General features: G+C 38.9%; 1 protein-coding gene across 5 annotated transcripts in view; it reads left to right on the top strand.

Moving 5' to 3' along the window:
* Positions 1-16,290, top strand: part of AKR1C3l1 (aldo-keto reductase family 1 member C3-like 1) — a 45,916-nt gene that overhangs the window by 1,816 nt on the left and 27,810 nt on the right. For 2 of the 5 annotated variants that reach the window (XM_063276699.1, XM_063276700.1), the window contains exons 1-2: positions 9,281-10,273; positions 13,314-13,481. In XM_063276699.1, the coding sequence (XP_063132769.1) occupies positions 10,190-10,273; positions 13,314-13,481 (252 nt within the window). In that variant the 5' untranslated portion in view covers positions 9,281-10,189. Of the gene's footprint in view, positions 1-9,280; positions 10,274-13,313; positions 13,482-16,290 lie in introns of those variants that run through there. The other 3 variants (XM_063276697.1, XM_063276698.1, NM_001164396.1) reach the window with 2 other exon arrangements.

Below are 16,290 nucleotides of genomic sequence, written 5' to 3' on the forward strand. Positions count from 1 at the left end.
TGCCACAGTTATCCTTGTAATGAGTAACTAATGAAGTTTGAGGAAAGAAGCAAAAGCAGCTTTGAACACATAAAGAGGAACCTGGAACAAGTTCTGCTTTAAATTTCTGTGATTTCTTTATTGTGATTTTATATTTATAGGTATTTCTTTTCTACATCTTTGTCGTGCACTACATGCATGACTGTCACCCATGGACGTCAGAGCAGTGCATACAGTCCCCTGAGACTGGAGTTACTGATAGCTGTTAGCTGCCATGTGGGTGTTGGTGATCAAACCCAGGACCTCTGGAATGGCCACCAGCACTCGCCATCTCTGAGCCATCTCTAGAGCCCTAACTTTTCATCAGTGAGAAATTCTTAAGATAATTAAAAGGCTGGAATGCAGCTCAGTGGCAAACGCCTTGTCTAGTGTGAGTGTAATGCTAGGTTCATTCCAAACACCATAGAGAAAAGAAAAGAGAAGGGAAGGGGAGCAGAGAGCGAGGGCAGAGAGAGAAGAGAAGGAAAGAGGCTACTCGATGATTCCAAACCACTATTTTTTTTATAATCCATCCTTATTAGAATCTCCCAAGTATTCTTTTTAATTATTAGAAATGTATGAAATGGATGATCTCTTAGACTATAAAATGCCACATACCTGTTTCCTTATTAGCTTTGTTTTGGTGGTGGTTGATAAAGATTCTTCTTATTAAAGCAATTACCTATCTTATAAAACACACTGCATATGTGTATGTACAGAGAATTTAAATACTACTAAACATTAAAATAAATTATCAAGTGTTAGAACTGAAAAGAAATAGAGAATAGAACATGTCCATTAGTAAAGTACATCCTGTATCTTCCTTCTCTGTATCTCATTAGAATGCCCAGTGACACTAGTGCAGTGCTTACGAATATGCAATGCTAATCATCCCATTACTGAAAGTTGAAGTCTGTGTCTGAAGTACTTTTTACCAAGAACAATTTACAACATACACAAAAGTTATTAATGATATTCTTGAAACTCAGCATATACATCTGAGTGTTCATGGCTTCATTATGATTTACATTGGAGTGATTTCCATCTTGTTAATTTCTGGAGCATATTAGGAGAGAAATCTCCTGTCTTACAGAATACACCTAAGTCTCCTAGTTACCAATCCATTCCTACTGCAAATCGATTGCCCCAAATTGCTTGCCGATCTACCTAATCTACACACCCGGGGCTGTCAGTCCTACTTTTCCTGTTAATGAACTGCTAGACAAGGACATAGACCCTCCCTGGAGATCTTAACATCAAAAGAGGAATGGTGAATAAAAAGAAATTTACAAAGGTTTTCCTACAGTTGACTGAGACTTGGAGAATAAATGATTCACTGTAACTTTGCTAAGGCAAATGCCTGCAGAAGCATTTCCATGGTAAAAAAAAATTCCCACTCAGTATCCTGAGCTGATCTAATTCTGATGTAAATCTTTCTGGCCCTGATTTTTTTAAATCTAGAAGGATTTTTATTACTATTTTAGTTCTTTCACTTGTTCTATATCTATTTAGGTTGTTGTTTCTTGGTTTAATTTGGTAGTTAAACCTTGAAATTAATCCATTTCTGTTATGTTTTTAGCTTAATTGACTACAGGTTTTTGAAATGCTGTTCTTAAGATGAAAAAAATTAAAATTTTTGTTTTAAAAATAAAGTAAGAAATTTAAACATTTAAAATGTAAAACAATATTTTGGTGTCTGTTGTAATGTTTTCCTCTTCAGTTTTGTATGTTCTACTTTGTGTCCTCTCTTGGTTAGTTGGGCACAAGGTGGTCTGTTAATCACATTTCTTCTTTCACAGAACTATCGTGTGGTGAGAATTTTTTTTTATTTCCTAAAAGACCCAGTTATGTGTGTGATTGTTTTTGTTTTAATCCCAGGTGTGGAATATAGAGATGCTTCAGAGTGACCACACTACTAATAATAATTGTCTTGTGCTCTCAGAGGGGCATGATTTTTTGCCAGATGCAGAAAGTTTACATTTGGAATTCTGAGTTTTCTTGAGAGGGCATAAATGGTAGAGCCCCATGGAGGCTGCTGTTCAGCCTGCATCTCTGCCCTCTGCTGCTGGTTCCTGATGTTGCCTTTGCTGTTTGCTCTTTCCTAGATTGCTGGATAGTTATCCTCCTGATGAAGATTGGAATTGCCCTTAGGACTTTGATGCCCTGAATCAGCAGGATGTAGTCTGAGAACAATGTTGTTTTAAGAATAAATAACAAATTTAAATATTTAAAATACTTAAAAGACAAAACAATATTTTGGTGTCTGTTGTCATGTTTTCCTCTTTAGTTTTGAATGTTCTACTTTGTGTCCTCTCTTGGTTAGTTGGTCCCAGGGTGGTCTGTTGATCACATTTCTTCTTTCACAGAACTAGCCTGTAGTAATAATTTTTTTTATTTCCTAAAAGACCCAGTTATGTGATGTGATTGTTTTTGTTTTAAACCCAGGTGTGGAATATAGAGATGCTTCAGAGTGGCCACAGCCACTAATTATAATTGTCTTGTGCTCTTGGAGCGGCATGATTTTTCGCCAGATTCGGATAGTTTACGTTTGGATTTCTGGGTTTTCTCGAGAGGGTATAAATGGTAGAGCCTTGTGGAGGCTGCTGTTCAGCCTGCAGCTGTGTTCTCTGCTGCTGGTTACTGATGTTGCTTTTGCTGTTTGCTGGTTTGCTGGTTTGCTGGTTTGCTGGTTTGCTGGTATGCTGGTTTGCTGGTTTGCTGGTTTGCTGGTTTGCTGGTTGTTTGCTGGTTGATTGCTGGATAGTTATCCTCCTGATGAAGATTGGATTTACCCCTAGGAATTTGATGACCCTAATCAGCAGGATGTAGTCTGAGATCGATGCCCTTTCCCCTCTAACCTTCTGTCTTGCCTACCTGGATTTGGAGAATTGGAAAGGATTGGGGTGGAGAAGGGAAGTAGAGATTAAAGAACCCAATCAAGTAGCCAGAAAGTAAGTTACCGTAGCCTTCAAATTCATTGATTGCTTTTTTTTTACATCATTTTATCTTTTCATTATTACTGACATCTGCCCTTGTTTTTCATTATTTCATATTATCTATTGATTGGTTGTTCCAAATTTTGAGTGTATCACTAAAGCATTTGTTTGTGATCCTTCTGATTTTTTTCTTGTAGGCCCTTAATTGTCTATTGGAGAAAATAGGACATCCAAATCAGCTACTAATGATCTGATGTAATCCATGTCTTTAAATCTACTCATAGGTTTTCTTTTTAATGATATTGGGCATCCAAAAGTTTGATATTTATATCTATATTTAATCTATATCTACATTTGGGATACTAATGCCCTCTTATTTAACTGTTCCCCTGATTAGAATGAAGAGTACTTTTTATCTCTCCTGTTTATTTTTAGTCTATTTTTTTCAGCTATTAGAATAGTAACACCTGCTTGCTTTCTGTTTCCATTTGACTGCCCAACATTTTATTCTAAGTCAACACATATCTTTAAAAATAAAACGTGTATCTTGTAGACAACAGGTAAATAGGTTTTGTTCCTTGAACCATTTAGCAATCCTGTATCCTTTGATTGGAGAAATGAGGCCATTGGTATTTAAAGTAATTACTGAAATCCGTGTGTTACTTGTGGGCATCACATTCTTGCTCCTTGTTGTTTGTGTTCTCATATTGTTAATGTTACAAAAATAAACATCGTGGTCATATTTTATGCATAACTGTTGCAAATCATTGTTATTCTTCCTGAAACAGCAGATTTGGAAAATGCCATGTATTATTCACATTTCTAGAATGAAATGATATTGCTTCTGATACTGAGGAATATGTTATATATAAAAAGGCAGTGGAACTATTGAGTTAATACTTTGCTTGGGGTTTCCAGGTAGAAATGTAACACTTTAAGCTGCCTAATTCTGGAAAGTGCTTTGCTTAGTATAAAATGATGAACTTTGCTCCATACGGTCTGGGTTGTTAGAAATCAGACATTTCCCAAACCTGCCTTCAGGGGCTCCGTGACTCAGCATCTCCATCATCACTAGCTGCCAGTCCTTTCAATTCCTCTTCCTCCATGGACATCACAGATTGTTCTCTTGGTCTTCTTTCCTGCCTATCTGTCCATCTGTCTTTACCTCTTTCTCATTCTCTTTCTGGCTACTTGATTGGGTTCTTTAATCTCTACTTCTTTCTCCACCCCAATCCCTTCCGATTCCCCAAATCTAGGTAGGCAAGGCAGAAGAGTATTTCCAAAACCTGTAGTCAATTAAGCTGAAAAACATAACATAAATGGATTAATTTCAAGGTATATCTAACAAATTACACTGAGAAATCAACACCCTAAATAGACGTATAATAATTTCTCTATTTGATTAATTTTTCAAAGTCAGCTTCAAGTCTCTGTGTTCTCTGTATCACAAGATCTAACAGACTGAGACAAGGCAGCTTGTCTAGTCTGGGATATAGGCAAGCAATGGTAGATCAGAAATATACGTCCAATATGGCTTTCTAGTTACCATTGTCAGGGCACTCAGCAAGCTCACAGGTCAGCATCATTCTTTGTCCCAGCATCAGCATGTCTCAGCAATCACTCTGGAAGCCACCACACTCCTTCAGCATCCTGCAGAAAAAACACCGACATGCCTTCTTCCCCATATTAAATACCTGATCAGAATCATGCTGTATGCTAGTATGGGGATGCTTCCATTTCACCTAGGCATGAGTATACCTAGCTGTAGCGTGCCATAGACAGTCAGCAAAGAGTTCCTTGGCATTCTAATTTTTTAAAAAAAGTACAGCATGGCTTAAACAATTGTGTGATGTACAAGAAAATAACTTCCCCCCTTTCTTTCATATATGAAGTTTTTTTAAAGTTCTATAATACCTTGTCCTAGAGGATTATAAGGAATCCCAGTAATATGGGTAATATTAAATTGTCCACAAAACATCTCAAATGCTTGACTGCAATAGTCAGTTCCATTATCTGTTTTAATCTGATTTGGAACACCCAGCATAGAGAAAAAACTTAAGCAATGATTAATTACAATTTTAGTTGTTTCTCCTGTTAAAGCAATTGCAAGTAGAAGGCCTGAGAAGGTCAATGGTCACAAGTAAATATTTTAATTTTCTAAGATCAGAAATATGGGTAACATCCATTTGTTGCAACTTATGAGGTATAAGTCCTCGATGATTAACACCATTACATGGTTCAGGTAGAAACTAAGGACATTGAGGACAAGTTTTTACAATTTGCCATGCACATTCTCAAGAAATACCAAGTTGTTGTCGCAAGTTATTACTATTCTGATGATGTAAAGTTTGAGATTTTTGGCTATTGTTCCTGTGTAAGGCCTATAATCTACCTGGTATGTAAATTTTCGGTGGCATTGCTCTCACTAATGGGTTCAGGCAATCCAGTATGAGCTCTTAAATGTCCTATAAAGTAAGGAACACTACATTTTCTTTAGTTGAGCTGTATTTGCATAAATACATGTAAAATTTGAGAATTAGGACCATCTAAAAAAGGAAACAGTTTCAAGTAATTGTAAACCATGAGCTATATACTGGCTACCATTATACAAATTAAAAGCTTGATTTTTCAGCTTTTCAGCAGCTACAGCATGTATTCCAATTATTTGTGCTGGGTCAGGGGGGAACTCCAGAGAATGATTATGTGATCCAATGACATATTCTGCCTTACCATTAGATGAGCCATCTGTAAATAGAGTAAGTGCATTTTCTATGAGCTGCATCCATAAATTTACAGAAAATATAAAAGCACGCATAGAGGAAAATGTCAACCACTTGTCTTTTGGATAGTGATTATAAATTTTGCCTAAAAATTTGCACATGCAATAGGACAAATATCAGTATTTGGTAATAACCAATTTAATTGCTGTTTGGGATAAGGAATAAATATTTCACCAAGTTCTCTCCCAAAATACTTTCGTGATTCAGTTCTACAATTTTGTATTAACAAAGCAACAGCTTCATGATAGGGTGTTCAAACTTTCTTTGGAAAAGAAAGATGAATCCACATTAATGATCCCTTTTTACCAAAGGACTGCTGTGCATAAGAGGTAGCAAGAATGCAACAGTCAACAATTGATCATAGTCTACATATCTATCATTGACTAATAGTTTCTTCTACCTTCTGCAAAGCAACTAATTCCTCATCAGTTGTTTGTCAAGAGGAATTAGGCTTTATATCCCTCTTAAGAATATCAGAGGTTTAAGTCCTCCTGTGGTGAGCTTAAGGTGAGGTTTTAGTTAACTAACAACTTTTGAAAAATCATTAAAAGTAAATTATCTTTTCTTATTTGAATTTTCTGTGCCACAGTTTGTTTAGGATATAACTGATGCCCCAAATTTTGAAAAGGATATTGTCTTTAAATCTTTTCTGGAGCAACAACTGTTAGACCAGAGCCTCCTCTGCCAGTGGTACTTACTTCAAGATGGCGTGTCTCCCCACCCCCAACCTGCCCCCAAGTGAGACACTGAGATACAAATTGATATAAAAGCAAGAGGTTTATTTTTTGGCGCATCAGGGTGGACCCTCAATCAGTCCCTCAAAGCGAGTGAATAGAAGGTGACCCTGGATGGCTATTACAAGCACCTTTTATGCTTTTAGGGGCACAGGTTACCTCAGCAAAGTTACAGTTCAAACTTATTGGGTAAGCATATTAATTTTTAAATCTGTTGGCTAGCAAACATCATTGAGTACATTCTGAGAATTTTCTACTCAGGAATGTTCCTGAGGGTAGAGAATGGAACTTGGCCTAGGCTCAACCTGAGGTGGCAAGCTGGAACCTGGACTAGCCTTGCCCAGAGGCGGGTGGGTGTTAGGCTGGAGAAAGCCCCGATGGTCCTTCACAACCACTCCCCAATATTTTAAAGCAGAGGCCTGTAATAAAACACCTTCAGAGGGATCAGCTCATAAAATATCCATATAATGAATAATATGCACTAAAAGATTCAAACTCCTAACTACTTGCATTGAAGCAGTGACAAAATTTTTGACGTAATATACAGCTATTAGCCATTCCTTGAGGCAAAACTTTCCAATGACATCTATCGCTTCAAGGGTTCTTTAAAATTATAAGCAGACATGCTAAATGCAAACCTTTTACAATCATGAGGATGCAAAGAAATAGTATAAAAACAATCCTCCAAATCCATAACAATTCAATAAGCATTTCCCAGAATAGCAGCTGGATTAGGCACGTCAGGCTGCAATGCCTCCACAAGTTCCATACCCTCACCGACCCTTCACAAACCCTGCAGCAATCTCTACCTGACCAGTGTTTTCTTAATCACAAATATGTGAGAGTTCAAATCCTAAGCCTGTGCTCAAACTGCAAACTGCAGCCAATGGAACACTGTCAGCTCAACCACAATCTTCCAGTTTCCCTTGCGACATCAGAGCACAACCACAGCTCTGGAAAGCAAAACTCAACCTCCAACCAACAATCCAGTCTGTCCAAAGTCAACACCAAGTGCCCCGCCCACATTCTAAAGTTCAGCTGCCAATTTCTGCACATGAATGCACAACAGAGCAGCCTCCAACACCTCACCCAAGAGACACTGTCCTAAATGCTATCTTTTATAAGTCTTGTTTCTCAGATAAGAATTACATGAAATGTTCCCCAATTTAGAGGTATCTTAAAGACCTGTTTCTCCGGATAGGCTCACGCCAAATGTTGTTCTGAATGACTCCAATCCTGAGTTACCAGTTTTAAGCCAACTTTCTGTTTCCAATGTTATATATTTTTAATCATACCCAATAATTTATAAAGCAATAATCTATAACCAAGACATACAGAGCATATTTATACATTTAAACCAGTCAGAAACAAAAATGAGGTAGCCACACATTTACTTATTTAAACCAGAGAAATTTCTTACTTTCTCTAGTTGTAATTTCAAGAAAGGAACTTCTTGTCATCTGCTGAACCCAATAATAGCAGTCACATAGATTTTTCTAGGAAGGATAGCCATTATCTCTCTTACTGGCCCCTTTAAAATTGACTTGTACAGACAATCAGTACCTAGCAGGGCTTCTCCAGCTGACCTAGGCTCCTAGCTACAGTTTCAGGGCTCCAAAGGCCAATCGAGACTGCTTTTTGTTTTTTTAATTTTTGAAACAAGTTAAAACTAAATCAAGGGGCGAACAACCAGCAGATAAAGTTTTAAGCATTTTTTTTTTTATTTTTAACATGAAACACAGAACATTCAAGCAATGAAACAGAAGCACAGACATAAATCGACAGACATGGACAGATTGGTGCACCAAGAACAGAAAAAAGACAGAGAAGGAAGAGAATTAGATGATGTCCCACTGAAAGGGTGAGAAATCCTAGCTAAGGGACCCAGAACCAGGACTAAGCATTTCTCCAATAGGAGCCATAGAGGACCTCTGTCCTGGTCTCCTCCTGTCCCTAGGAAAGCTCTGAAACAGCTTGCATTCATTTTCTTCCTCTTTCACCGAACCATCCCTGGATAGTTAGGGAGGACTGCTGTCCTGAAACCCATTCTCTCTCATGTCTGTAGTGTAAACTGTCTGTAGTCAGGGTCTAAAGATTAAAAACATCTATAAGAATTACCTTCACTTCTCTAGAATTTAGCATAACTCTAAACACACCACAAACACTTTACCATTACCTTGCCCTGTTGTTATGGGGTTTGTCCACTAGTGGCCCAAATCTTTTATTTTTCTTTGCATGCAATTCCCACAGTGTCACTGCACCCTGCTTACTTGAGCTCCCTCATTGAGCTGTCATCTTTCCAAGCCAGCTCAGTAGGTCAACAGGTTCTGCAGGGCAGGAGGTAGGATTAAAAAGAAAAAAGAAATTGGACAACATTGTAACAAGACCCTAGCCAGTTCTGAGGCTGAGGTGGGATTAACTTTATCCAATCTGCTTTTATACCCTTTTGATCACATGCAAGTTATAAGACCAGTTCTAGGTTAAGGAACAAGCAAGGCAATAAGCAAAGTTCTGTGATCACTGTTTCTAAGGGTTTCCCAGGATTACACAGATACATGAACCTACTTCCCTGTCCTAAGCCAAAGTCAGATTCTTGCCTGAAGCCTACTTATTTGTTCTAGCCTAAAATCAGATTCCTGCCTGAGCTAACTTCCCTGTCCTGGTCCAAAGTCAAATTCCTGCCAAGCAGCCCCAAAGACTCCCCAGGATAAAGTTAAAGAAGTCTCCAGTTGTATGAAAAAAATTCTTTACTGATGCAAAGCCCAGGAGTTGAATTTTGATTCATTTTACAATTTGTCGGTACATCAGGAATACTCAGTTTTAAGAATCTGTTTGCACTGATAATGATTTCCAGGTATAGTTAATAATTTAACATCTACTGAACATCAGCTGTGCTGTTTGATTCTCTGTGGTGTACTTGAACATTTTTTAGTGAGAAGAAGCAGAAGAAGAGGAGAAGGAGGAGGAGGGAGGTATTGAAAATATTTTATCTAGGACATAGTTTAAAAGTCAGTTGGTTTTGGTTTTGTTCTTAACTTAATTGTAGACTTTAGAGAGTCATAATGTATGAAATTCTCAGCAGGTTTTCTTAATAAAGTTCTGTATATGGTATAAAATAGTTTATGTTTTAGGGAATATGTAATTAATAAACAAACTCATTATAATGCAAATTTTATACCAAGAACAACAACAAAAAAAATCTGGTGCTGGCAACACAGCTTACATTAAGAGAGCTTGTTCTGTGTCAGAGGACCAGAGTTCAGGTTGGCTTCTCTGGCAGGCCACGTCCAAACACTTAAAACTGCAGCTCCAGAGGATGTGAAGTCTCCTTCCCACTGCCATGTTCACTTGCATACACAGAGAAATGGGAGAGGAGAAATAAAATAAATGTTAGGAACAGTTCTGACAGCTTCTGCCTGTTGGGAATTATTCAGTGTTACTGTTATGATAGTAATGTGTAAACCATAACGAGAAAAATTATTTAAAACTAACTGTTTCAGTGTCAGTAGCTGCACCCTAGGGAAAAAACTACAATCATATAAATCATTTAATGGGTTCTGACTGCTCTCCATGGCTGCTTTGCACCAACCTCTCCCCTTCCACATGCTAATGATTAAACACTGAACAGATGCTAGAAGTAGGCACTGCCCTTCCTTTTTAACCATGTATAAAGGAAAGAAAAAATTGTGCACCCTGTGCACAATCAGAAGAGTGAAGAGCAATGAGTTTCAAACAGCAGTGTGTGGAACTCAGTGATGGCCGCCTCATGCCATTACTGGGCTATGGCACTTTTCAAAATCCAGAGGTAACAAAAGACGAAGGGTTAAGGGTGGAGGGTTTCCAGAGAAAACTGACACATGATATGTGGGAGCTGAACTCTCCCTTGTCATCTCTGGTTCAGAGTTTCTGCTAGCTGGGGCTACTCCATGGTAAGAACAAAAATAGGCAGAACTTATGTAACAGGGTCCAATAAGACTGTTTGTGATCAATTGTTCTGAGCCATTGTTAATCAGTTGTTATGGGTATTGGTGATCGATTATTATGGGCACTGTTTCCCCCCACTTCAGTTCATTCCCCAGCTTCATTCTAAATATGAAAGTCACACTGCACAGAATAGTCTCACAGCTCCCTTGACTTGATACTAGTTAAATTCTGAGTTATTTCTTGGTTTGTTTCTACAGTACAGGACATCTTTCTTCCTTGTTTGCTTGCACTAAGGGAAAACACTAGAGAATAGGTGTATCAGAACTTACTGGACATGAGAAGCATAGAATCATGGGATGCCTCCAGCAATTCCTGGTAAATGTTGAAGTTGAGATAAGTAAAATTTCCCACGTAATACCAAAAACTGGGAGATTTGTATGCATTAAAATATAAAAACTGGGTGAACTTTGACCTTATAGATTCTGTGAATTATTGGGTCCTGTAAAGTGATAAAGGTGACACTACAATGTGAAGTGTGTTATAACCATGAAATAAGTGGAGAACTTATTAGCCTAGAAGCTAGTCTAGAGTCTACAATCTTCCTCAGACTATTCGACAGTGTGACATTGGAGAGGTTAGCTGAACTTTCATTCTTGTGAAACCTTTCATCCTTCTTGCACCGCTGTGAGGATTATAACAGAACTTTATTGTTTCTCAGTAACCAGAGTAGTAGAAAAGGCAAGAGAAAGCAATGTGTCCTTCTCAAGTTCCACCTTGATGAATCCCCTCCCACCTGAGAAAGTCAGGCTGGGGTTGGGAGAGGAAAACCACCATCCTTTTATTATAATTTTTATTAAGGGAAGAAAGTTTTTAAAATTATTAAACTGTGTTGGCATGCATGTATTTGATTTTCTGCTCTACCCTTAAGAAATAAGTTCTAGAGCCATGTTCGAAATGTTAAGAAAAGGTAATAATTTAAAATGCTGCCTTAGATGTCTGCAAAGAATAAACTTCTGCCTTAAGTGATGACAGATACAGGAAAAGAATTTTACATAATGAAAGGGAGTCACATTTCTACATGCAAATTTAACGACTATAAATTTTCCCGCCTTTAATTTGTTTTGTGACACGGAGTAAAGGTCTTTGTTCCAAAGATTTAAAGTATCACAGCAGAATCAGTTCAAGTCCTCTTACCGATCTCACTCTTTATTGACTTTCTATTTTATACACACTGGGAATACTAACTGTGTCTTGATTATCTCTGCTAGCAGTGAATATGTGTATCTGATTTCCTTTGGACAAGCAGAAAATGGGGTATGCTTGCATAGGGCTAAAGGTAATGATTGTGAGACATTTTAGGATGTGATTTAAGAGATTTTTCTTGTAGACATTTCTTCTGCCCCTGAGATTCTCTCATTTATTTCTTTTATTCTTTTGGCAATGCTTGCGTCTATGACTCCTGATCTCTTTTCTAGGTTTTCTATCTCCAGGGTTGTCTCACTTTGTGATTTCTTTATTGTTTCTATTTCCATTTTTAGATCCTGGATGGTTTTGTTCAATTCCTTCACCTGTTTGGTTGTGTTTTCCTATAATTCTTTAAGGGATTTTTGTGTTTCCTCTTTAATAGCTTCCATTTCTTTACCTGTGTTGTCTTGTATTTCTTTAAGGGAGTTATTTATGTCCTTCTTAAAGTCCTCTATCATCATGAGATATGATTTTAAATCTAAATCTTTCTTTTACACTGTGTTGGGATATCCAGTATTTGCTGTGGTGGGAGAACTGGGTTTTGATGATGCCAAGTAGTCTTGGTTTCTGTTGCTTAGGGTCTTGTGCTTGCCTCTAGCCATCTGGCTATCTTTGATGTTAGTTTGTCTTGCTGTCTCTGACTGGAGCTTGTCCCTCCAGTGGGCCTGTGAGCCTGTGATCTTAGGAGTGGGAGGGCTCCTGGAATACCAGCTTTCTGAGTGGCTCTCTCATATCAGGTTGTGCGTCCAAAAGCTATGGGACAGCCCCAGCTTTGGGCACAGATGGAGAACGGAAGGGTCCCGTTCTAGGCTGCCCTATGGCTCCCTCACCCCTTGAGCTTCCATCATGTCTTTCCTTGGACAGTCAATGGAGAGAAAGTGGACTTCCACATGTTGGTTGTGGGCTTAGGAAGGAAAGTGCTCCTAGGTAGACCAGCTGTCGGCAAGTATGTTTTGTGTCTGAGGACTGAATAACAGCCCCAGCTCTTGGTGCAGCAAAAAAGATGTTGCAGTTATGCAGATCTTAGGGTCTTTCTTCAGAGATTATTCCTCTTCCATCTGCCAGGGGAAGATCTGATTAGTGACATCAATCTGTAGTCCACCTCCCCAACAATGATCAGCTGTGAATGGGAAATCCAAGGATCTAGTAGTTTCTCAGTCTCACAAGGCTAGTCTTCTATAGAAGTAGCTTCCAACAGATGTGTTGTGGTTTCTTGTGGCCACATGGTTCGTGTCCATCATGCTTCGTCCTCCTGCATCCTCTCTCCTTCCCCTCCTTTCTTCTTTTCCTTGTTCTTCTTAACTGAAGTATGCCAACCGAAGATATGGTTTCTGTGCTTAAAAGCTCACACTGAAGAAGACTCGATGGTACACTAGGGTCCTAAATGCCCAATGTAGTCATAGGCCAGCTAATAAAGACTTTCTATTGGCTTAAACCTTTGTCTGATTAGTCTTCTCTGCTGAATACCCCCAAACAGGTAAAAGTCAACTCTTGAGAAAGTGATTGCTTCTGCCTCTGTTATGCATTCTGCTCAGTGGAAATTTTGCAAAGCCTTATGAAAAAGAAAACTTGGAAATCTGATTCTTGTCATTTGTTTAAGATGCTTGAAGGTGATTTTTACATTCATATCTCTCAGTACATCTTTGTCCAATTCATATCCTTGCTTCCTCCTCTAGATTCCTGCAAGTAAGATTTTGGAGTCTACAAAAATAGCAATAGATATTGGGTTCCGCCATATTGATTCTGCTTATGTATATAAAAATGAAAAGGAAGTAGGAGAGGCTATTCGAAGCAAGATTACAGGTGGTGTTGTGAAAAGAGAAGACATATTTCTCACTACAAAGGTATTGTGTGTATGGTAAGCTTGTGTATGAATTAATGAAGGGTAATATAAAAATATAAAATAATAGTATTGCCTTGGTGAAGTGTGCTTATTGGTATAATATTTATCCACATATCATATGTGAATCTTAGTTTCAGTTACTGAGAAACATATGCTTCTTACTCTCTAGAAATGTATGGTTTTCAAATCCCTTTCTTTCTTGAGCTCAAGCTCAATGAAGCATAATTCAGTTGGATCTGTGAACTCGGAAATAAACTTGATCAATTTTAGGGTTTTTTATGACCTAGGTGGCTTAGAATATCCTGAACATTTAGAATATTAATATTTATCTTTCCTACTGAAAATAACAGGATATCAGAGTTCATAGAATGTTAAATGACTTCTATCCAATTCGTGGAAATTTGTGTCCAATGATTGTTAATTGCTCATACCACATTTTTGATGGTTTATATTAAAAAACAAATGTAACATATATTCAGGGAACTGAAGGCATGTAGATACTTAAAAAAATTAGCTTTTGTATATATTTGGGCCAGGGAGTGGCTCTATTAGGAGGTGTGGCCTTGTTGGAGTAGGTGTGTCACTGTGGATGTGGGATTACATACCATCCTCCTAGCTCCTTGGAATTCAGTCTTCTCTTAAAGGCCTAGAGATGAAGTGTAGCCCTATCAGCATCTCCTGCACCATGCCTGCCTAGATGCTGCCATGTTCCCACCGTACTAAATCTCTGAACCTGTAAGTTAACCCAAATGAAATGTTGTGTTTATAACAGTTGCCTTGATCATAGTGTTTGTTCACACCAGTAAAACCCTAAGACAGAAGTTGGTACCAGAAGTAGGGTATTGCATAGCCTGGCCAGGCTTTTGTCTAGAAGAATGTGGACTTGGGGATTTTGGATTTGGAAAGGAGTGGATTGTTTTAAGTGGGGCTAAATGGACTATCCTAGTAAGAATATGAAAGACTTTGTTGCTCAAATTGATTTTAACTGTGCAGTCCTGGCACAAGGGGACTCATTGGAGATTTTCAGTATGTGGCATGAAATGTTTTGGTGGTATTTTGCTGAAGAATGTGACTGCTTTCTGCCATTGTCTGAGAAGACTACCTGAGGCTAAGGTAAAGAGAGTTATATTAATTGCATTGAAAAAGGAAATCTCAACCGCCTGGTCAGGTGGGCACTCCTGAGGCTGCAGAGCGGAAGAGACCACCAACACTGCTCACCCCTGCCCACATCCCTGGCCCAAGAGGAAACTGTATAAGGCCTCTGGGCTCCCGTGGGGGAGGGCCCAGGAGCGGCAGGACCCCTGTGCCTGAGAAACCACCAGAACCAGAAGGAAACAGACCGGATAAACAGTTCTCTGCACCCAAATCCCGTGGGAGGGAGAGCTGAACCTTCAGAGAGGCAGACAAGCCTGGGAAACCAGAAGAGACTGCTCTCTGCACACACATCTCGGACGCCAGAGGAAAAAGCCAAAGACCATCTGGAACCCTGGTGCACTGAAGCTCCCGGAAACGGCGGCACAGGTCTTCCTGGTTGCAGCCGCTGCAGAGAGCCCGTGGGTAGCACCCCACGAGCGAACTTGAGCCTCGGGACCACAGGTAAGACCAACTTTTCTGCTGCAAGAAAGCTGCCTGGTGAACTCAAGACACAGGCCCACAGGAACAGCTGAAGACCTGTAGAGAGGAAAAACCACACGGCGGAAAGCAGAACACTCTGTCCCCATAACTGACTGAAAGAGAGGAAAACAGGTCTACAGCACTCCTGACACACAGGCTTATAGGACAGTCTAGCCACTGTCAGAAATAGCAGAACAAAGTAACACTAGACATAATCTGATGGCGAGAGGCAAGCGCAGGAACCCAAGCAACAGAAACCAAGACTACATGGCACCATCGGAGCCCAATTCTCCCATCAAAACAAATATGGAATATCCAAACACACCAGAAAAGCAAGATCTAGTTCCAAAATCATTTTTGATCATGATGCTCTAGGACTTCAAGAAAGACGTGAAGAACTCACTTAGAGAACAAGTAGAAGCCTACAGAGAGGAATCGCAAAAATGCCTGAAAGAATCGCAAAAATCCCTGAAAGAATTCAAGGAAAACATAAATAAACAAGTAGAAGCCCATAGAGAGAAGACACAAAAATCCCTGAAAGAATTCCAGGAAAACATAAATAAACAAGTAGAAGCCCATAGAGAGGAGACACAAAAATCCCTGAAAGAATTCCAGGAAAACACAATCAAACAGTTGAAGGAATTAAAAATGGAAATAGAAGCAATCAAGAAAGAACACATGGAAACAACCCAGGACATAGAAAACCAAAAGAAGAGACAAGGAGCTGTAGATACAAGCTTCACCAACAGACTACAAAAGATGGAAGAGAGAATCTCAGGAGCAGAAGATTCCATAGAAATCATTGACTCAACTGTCAAAGATAATGTAAAGCGGAAAAAGCTACTGGTCCAAAACATACAGGAAATCCAGGACTCAATGAGAAGATCAAACCTAAGGATAATAGGTGTAGAAGAGAGTGAAGACTCCCAGCTCAAAGGACCAGTAAATATCTTCAACAAAATCATAGAAGAAAACTTCCCTAACCTAAAAAAAGAGATACCCATAGACATACAAGAAGCCTACAGAACTCCAAATAGATTGGACCAGAAAAGAAACACCTCCCGTCACATAATTGTCAAAACACCAAACGCACAAAATAAAGAAAGAATATTAAAAGCAGTAAGGGAAAAAGGTCAAGTAACATATAAAGGGAGACCTATCAGAATCACACCAGACTTCTCGCCAGAAACTATGAA

This window comes from Rattus norvegicus, chromosome 17 (assembly GCF_036323735.1).
Source record: "Rattus norvegicus strain BN/NHsdMcwi chromosome 17, GRCr8, whole genome shotgun sequence".
In the NCBI taxonomy this organism is placed as follows: Eukaryota; Metazoa; Chordata; class Mammalia; order Rodentia; family Muridae; genus Rattus; species Rattus norvegicus.